The sequence below is a fragment of the Trypanosoma grayi genome, assembly GCF_000691245.1.
Source record: "Trypanosoma grayi strain ANR4 Tgr_50_V1, whole genome shotgun sequence".
Classification (NCBI taxonomy): Eukaryota; Euglenozoa; class Kinetoplastea; order Trypanosomatida; family Trypanosomatidae; genus Trypanosoma; species Trypanosoma grayi.
In genome coordinates, this window is record NW_008825669.1 from 1 (window position 1) to 6,105 (window position 6,105).

The 6,105-nt window shown below is 57.7% G+C and overlaps 4 protein-coding genes across 4 annotated transcripts; all 4 read left to right on the forward strand.

Annotated features, from left to right (window-relative positions):
• Positions 1 to 560: 560 nt before the first annotated feature.
• On the forward strand, positions 561 to 2,621 carry DQ04_00501000 (hypothetical protein; the record flags this gene model as incomplete). The annotated part of the gene is made up of 1 exon (XM_009309115.1): positions 561 to 2,621. One exon carries the CDS (start codon positions 561 to 563, stop codon positions 2,619 to 2,621), a length of 2,061 nt encoding a protein of 686 aa, XP_009307390.1.
• Positions 2,622 to 2,987: 366 nt separating this feature from the next.
• Positions 2,988 to 3,329, forward strand: DQ04_00501010 (hypothetical protein; the record flags this gene model as incomplete). The annotated part of the gene is made up of 1 exon (XM_009309116.1): positions 2,988 to 3,329. One exon carries the CDS (start codon positions 2,988 to 2,990, stop codon positions 3,327 to 3,329), a length of 342 nt encoding a protein of 113 aa, XP_009307391.1.
• Positions 3,330 to 3,804: 475 nt separating this feature from the next.
• Positions 3,805 to 5,169, forward strand: DQ04_00501020 (hypothetical protein; the record flags this gene model as incomplete). The annotated part of the gene is made up of 1 exon (XM_009309117.1): positions 3,805 to 5,169. One exon carries the CDS (start codon positions 3,805 to 3,807, stop codon positions 5,167 to 5,169), a length of 1,365 nt encoding a protein of 454 aa, XP_009307392.1.
• Positions 5,170 to 5,507: 338 nt separating this feature from the next.
• On the forward strand, positions 5,508 to 5,828 carry DQ04_00501030 (hypothetical protein; the record flags this gene model as incomplete). Its single annotated transcript, XM_009309118.1, has 1 exon — positions 5,508 to 5,828. One exon carries the CDS (start codon positions 5,508 to 5,510, stop codon positions 5,826 to 5,828), a length of 321 nt encoding a protein of 106 aa, XP_009307393.1.
• Positions 5,829 to 6,105: the final 277 nt, after the last annotated feature.

The following is a 6,105-nucleotide window of genomic DNA, read 5'->3' on the forward strand; positions in this document are numbered from 1 at the left end:
TATGTATGCTTCTATATTGTTAGCGTGCGTTTTGTTGTTGGGTTTCAATGGCTCTTTTGTTTTATTGGCCCGTTGACGCACTCTCTTGTTATGTTTTGTTTATTTATGACGCGGCCGATTACACACCCCGCTGGGGGCGCCATCTGTTTTCGCCGGTGTGGTGGCAATCGGTTCATGTTTCTGTTGGGTTACTTAATATCGCTGAGCGCCATATGCATTGCCCGTTTCTTCCTGTTGTGGCTCGGAGGTGTTGTTCAGAAGTCTTGGAAGCGTCCCTGCTTCTCTGTGTAGGTGTCTGCTGCACCTCTTTCATGTGCGTGCTTTTTCTCTCTGGTTTGTCACGATTTTTTTTTTCTCGTGTTGGCCGCCACACCAACAGGACGATCTGCAGCCCGTCGAGAGGTACGCCTCAGGGGCCGCGGTGTGTCGGAGCAACGAGCAGACAGACGTTGTCTCTCTTTCTCCCTCTGTGTGTGTGTGTATTGTGCTGCTGTGTCAGTGGACTGCGTCACGCGGACGCTGCTCAAGGCACACAGGTAGGATTCACGTCTCTGTGCTGAATGTCACTGCGCGAGGATATTGAGGCCCTCACGGCGGCCCTCCGCCGTCTCTCCCGCATGCAGGACCAAAGCGACGGCAGTGAAACGCATAACAACACCAACAACAGCAGCAGCAATTTCAACAATGGCAGAAGTGCTATGGTGGGAGAAAAGAAAAAGGGTAGGCGGGTTGGCTTCAGTAACGACCCAGCGCTCCTATCCGAAGTCAGCATTTCTGCGATCACCGTTGCGCCGGAGGACGATGAAGAACCCGACAGCGAAGGCAATAGCAACAACGGCAGGCCAGTAGTGGTGCAAAAGGCTTTTTCGCCAGGGATCTCTGGCCAGAATATAGACGACGAGACGTCAGCGGCACCTCCAAGTAGTAACACGACGGCGCTGCCATGCTTTGACACCCAATGTATTGAGGGTCGGCGTGTAGCTGAGCCGAATGGTGCGCATGCTTCTGCATCCACGGCGACATCAGCACCGGGCGCCGCCGCAGCTGTTGCGTGTGAAGCGAATGGACGTCAGGGAATAGGATCGTTGATGCGGCTCGATAAGGCCGAGCAGAGTCCATGCTGTCTGCTGAACGTCACGTCGGTATCCTCGGGAAGCAGCGCGGCGGAGGCGGATCGGTCGGCGACAATGCCGGGCCGGCAGCAAATAGAGGAAGCATACAGGCAAGTTGCGCGGAAGCTTTTAGCGGAGATACAGCGCTTGGACGCCCATGCCTCGGCCGTGCTAGCGCAGTGTGAGGGTGAGAGGCAGGAGTGGCTGCTTACGCAACGCGAGTTTCAAAAGCGGATCGTGGAACGTGACGCAATAATTAGTTTCCTGCAGCAGCAGCAGCAGCAGCATCTGTTGCGACAGCAGTCTGCCAAAGAAACTTCACCCGTGTCGAATGATAATCTCACAACAGAGAGTCGGAGTGATAGTGCCGCTGGGATAACGGCGGGCCTTCCTCTTCACCGCCGTCCTGTGGTCTCCAGTGATTTATGCGGAATGAGTTCGTCCTCCGCGGCGGAAACGTCGTCTCGGCCAGCACTACGGCAAGCACACGGGGAGAATGGAAGAGATAAAACCAGCGGCACCCCGACTCGACAAGCTGCTAGTGGCGATGATGTCATGTCAACACGTCCGCATTCTCTCAAGGACGTCCTGGAGCGCGGGTTTTCTTCCTGGGGCGATGTCCGGCTTTCTGAAGAGGTGGGGCTGCGTTCTAGCAGCACGGCGACACCTGCAAGGGAGACCTCGCTGGGTGGAAGCCCCACCCCACTGCACCCAGGATCGGTAGCAGCGGCAGGCACTGATGTTGCAGCCATAGGAGCAGCCACAGCGGAAGCTCCTCACTGCCTGGCACAGGTCAATGCGAACGGAAAGGGGACAGGGAATCTTACACATGCAGCTGTGGATAATGACAATAATGGCACGGCTGACGTCGATCAACGGGAGCTTTATCGCACTTCCCCAACACTCCTGCTGCGACACCTCCGTGAGAGGCAAGAGGGGCGGGGAGCGCATGCATCCATAGAGGCCGATCGCTGCGATGTGCAGCGACACAGACGGCAGAGGAGAGTATCTGTAAATCCTGCCTTGCGGGAAAGACGTGGACGCGATGGCATTGATGAGGGGGCCCGCCGGAAGCCAAGCAGTTGCAGATCGTGCTGTCGCGGTCAGGCTTCCGCCACGCCTCTTCCTGCGTCTGCCTTTGCACCTGCCACGGGTAGCGGCAGCAGAGGCGGCCGGAGCTGTGCAGCAGTCATGCAGGGTTCGCAGGAGAAATGCCCAAAGAGTCGAGTTCACCGCACCGCGTCGGCTGCGGGGGCAAAAGCCAAGCGAAGGAAGTGGAACGCCGAAGATGAGAACCACGAGTTGCTCCGGGGGCTTATGGCGAAAAGCACCGCGATAGAGTCGTGCCTACGGAACTTCCAGCAACGGCTGGACCGGCAGGAGGTAAGGCTACAGGACGTGGNTCATTTTCTTCGCGACGCGGTGGTCCCCATCACCTTGGCCTCGCGTGAGGCTCGGCCGGACGCGGATTCGTCGCCGCCCCCACGCTGCGCACAGCCGCAGATATAGAGAAGGAATGTGTGTCTGTGTGTGTGTGTGTGTGGCTTGTTGTTTTTTTCTCTTTGCACCCACAGGGGAGGGGGGTGAAGTGAGATACACCGAGTATTCCCGTGGGGACAAAGATGCCACGTGGCGCTTGTGCTTATTTTTAGTTGCTGTCTGTGCTTTTCACAAGTAGTGATGGTAGTGTTCGTGCTGCTGCTGCTGCTGCTCCTCCAGTGTCTCTCTTGTTCTCTCTTCTCTATGTTTATGTGGGAAGGGAGTAGTGAAAGGACCTAGCTCAAGCCAAAAAAGGTGGGAGCGTTGTGAAGTGATCTAGGCAGCAGTAGCAGCAACAACAACAGAAACAAGAGAAAGCAAAGAAATATAAGCANCATGCTTCGGCGACTGGGTGCAAATGCCAACAAGTTGGTGAGGCCGACGAACCGGAATGCCGTGGCTGTGGCCCGTCGCCATCTGGAACCCATGAGCACGTGGTACTTGGCCTCCTGGACGTTGGTGTGGTACTACGCTTTCTTCTTCTGGATGCCGATGGTGTGGACGGATCTGATGGTGCCTTCATTTGTCTACAACAAACTTCCCGTTATCCACTTCGTGCAGGAGAAGCGGGCGGAGCAGAAGCTGCGTCGCGTGCTCGACGAGACGTATACGGAGTGGACTGAAGAACTCGACACGGCGCACATCACTGACGCCATCGCACGGTCCTTCAAAGTTTAGGAGCGGGAGATATAGCGTGAGACGAGGGAGAGAAAAGGAAGGGGAAGGGAGGAACGGAGCAACAGGAGCCTAGCCGCCTTAGTTGTATTGTTTTGTTTTTCTTGTTTTCTCTGTCTCTCATGGTTCTACCGTTTGTGTCTTCCGTTGTAGTGGATCGTGGCCTCCAAATAGCCTTGCGGGGGAAGGGCGAGGGATGTGAGCGAAGAGTTGTGTGAGGAGATATATTCTTGGTAGGGAGGAAAAACAAGAAGAGAATTCAGAAGGCGACGGACGCTGCGCGGCACCACGACCAACGCCAGAGAAGATGCCCGTCTGTGTGGGTGTGATGCCGTTTACATCACTTTCTCCGCAATCCTTCTCTCCCTCTTCCACTTTCACACCGTGTTTTCTCTGTTGAATAAACTTATCAAAACAACAACGATAAAGCGATATAGTTGGAGCTGCGTGGGCGGACGAAGAGAAGGAGGGGGTCGCGATGAGTGTAGCAGCAACGTTCCCCACATCTCCCAGCGCCCTTCGCAGCCGCTGCGAGGAGGTGCTGCGCGACCTCACGGAGACGCAGCAGGGCCTGGGAAAGGAGTGGAAGAACGTCCAGCCGTGTGTCGCACGCGCCGCCCAGCTGTTGCTCCAGCAGGCACAACATCACGAGGGCCGCCTGGCGGCGCTGGAGGACAAGGTGGATCAAGTGCTGCGGGCCGTCGAGGTCATTGCAAGCGACACCCGATTGAAGGAGCGGCGCTACCACATGGACCGCGATGCCACCGATCGGGTGCTGGAGGCCCTGCAGCAGCGCAGCCAGCAACTGCATGACGCCATGGAGACAGAGCGGCGTGCAACCCAACATCTTCACGAGCAGGTGCTCTACCCCGGCCTGGACTATCTGCAGCAGCAGATTGATAGACTCGCATCGGGAGCGCCGCCGCCGTCGACCACCACATTCACTGCTGCCAATGATGACTCCGCGCTGAAGGAGATGGTGCGAGAGGTGAAGCTGCTGCGCAGCCAGTGGCAACAGCTGCTGCAGTCCAACTCCTCTGTGCCCCCAACGCCCGCTCAGCTGTGGGAGGAGCCACGCGCCTCATCCGCAGCGAGGAGGCGACGGATGCCGCCGCCATCGTCATCATCACCGCCAGCGGTAAAGGCAGTAGCAGCACGTTCGCCGGTGGACTGCAGCGTGGCGCGCTGGCACTGGCGTGGCGGCCATGTGTCGTCACCGATGCTCTCCGCGGACAGTCCCATTCCATGGGGCTCACCGCATGTGCGCAATACCATGACGGGGGAGTGGCTGCCAGTTCCTGGCGCTGCTGCGACGCACGCTGAACTGTGCGAAGGCGTCGGGCTTCCGTTTGTCTGGCGCCTGCGGCGACCTGCTGTCGTAGAGCTGCTGAAGGATGGCATTTATCGCGTGACGACGTGTTTGCTCACCAGCTGCAGTCGGTGTGTTGGCGGAAAGAGTCAAGGCGGTGGTCACAAGATTGCCGCATCGGTGCTGCCATCCGTGACGCTGCGCGTCAATAACAACACTGTATTCAGCTTTCTCTCGGGCGGCTCGACGTGCTACACACTACAGCCGGCAGCAGGGAGCGGTCGCCAGTCTTCAACAGGTCCCCGGCATGCTGCTGCTGCTGCTGCCGCCCCTTCTGTTGGTGGCAATTGTTCAGGCGTGTCGTGTCCCCGTCGCCCGTGCAACTGCAGCACTACAATCGCGTCGTCCGCCTCAACCTTTGCGGAGTATTTTCGCCTCTCGGCAGGCTCAACTGTGTCTGTGCACTGCCACGAGGCGCCCGACACAAATGTCATGCATGAGGCGTTTCTCGAGATGGAGCTGATCGCCGCCTAAAGCACTTGGGGGTGAGGGAGTGGAAGGCGCCCAATCCCTGGCTTGGTATTCTTCTGTTGTCGCTTTTTGAGGGAGAGGGGGACCCTAGAGAGAGAGAGAGAGAGAGAGAGAAAGGGAGGGGGGAAGGTATGCTGTACAATTCACGCAAGGTTCCATAACAATGGACGTCTTCACATCGCTGACAATGCGGTGCTGCTAATGCATCCGCATCTGTCGTATTTTGTCTCTCTGCATGCTGCTTGCATGTCCCTCTGCATCTGTTGTTGTGCCTACTGTGCGTGCAGGAACTCCCCTCTCTCTTACACACAAATACACAAGGGAAACCGCATTCAGGTGCGATGGGGCAGAGCAACTCGGTGGCGCTCGCGAGCGACACCATCAGGGGGGAGCAGCAGCGTGCCTACCACACGGCGCGCCAGAAAGTTGTGCACCGCGCGTTCCAGAAGTGCGTCGCCCCCAGCAGCACGAGCACCGGCGAGCTGCAGCTCACCGCGGACGAGCAGACGTGCGTGGAGGAGTTCGCACTTATGTACGCGTCGTACGCCAAGAATGGGATTGCGCAGTTCAGCCAGCTATACGAGCAGCACCAGAGGGATATGTACGAGAAGGCGCGGTTGGAGATGATGGCGCAGCAGGCACGCAAGGACCTCAAGCACTGAACGGAAGACGAACAGGGAGGCGATGCAGAGTCAGCGGCCGCGGCCCACGCCCCCACTCCGGCTGTCTCTCCATTGTTTGGGTGAAAGTGGAGGGGAAATACTTACTGGAGCGAGTCCCTGATTGCGTCCATCTTGCAGCTGTAAGCGGAGTGTGCACTTTATAATTGTGATTCATGATGTTGCTCCCTCACTTGCAAGCCTGCGTTTGTGCTGCCACCGCATGACACGTAGCGAGAAAGGAGTCCTCTCCCTCCTCGGGTGTGTGTCGTTCCTGCAC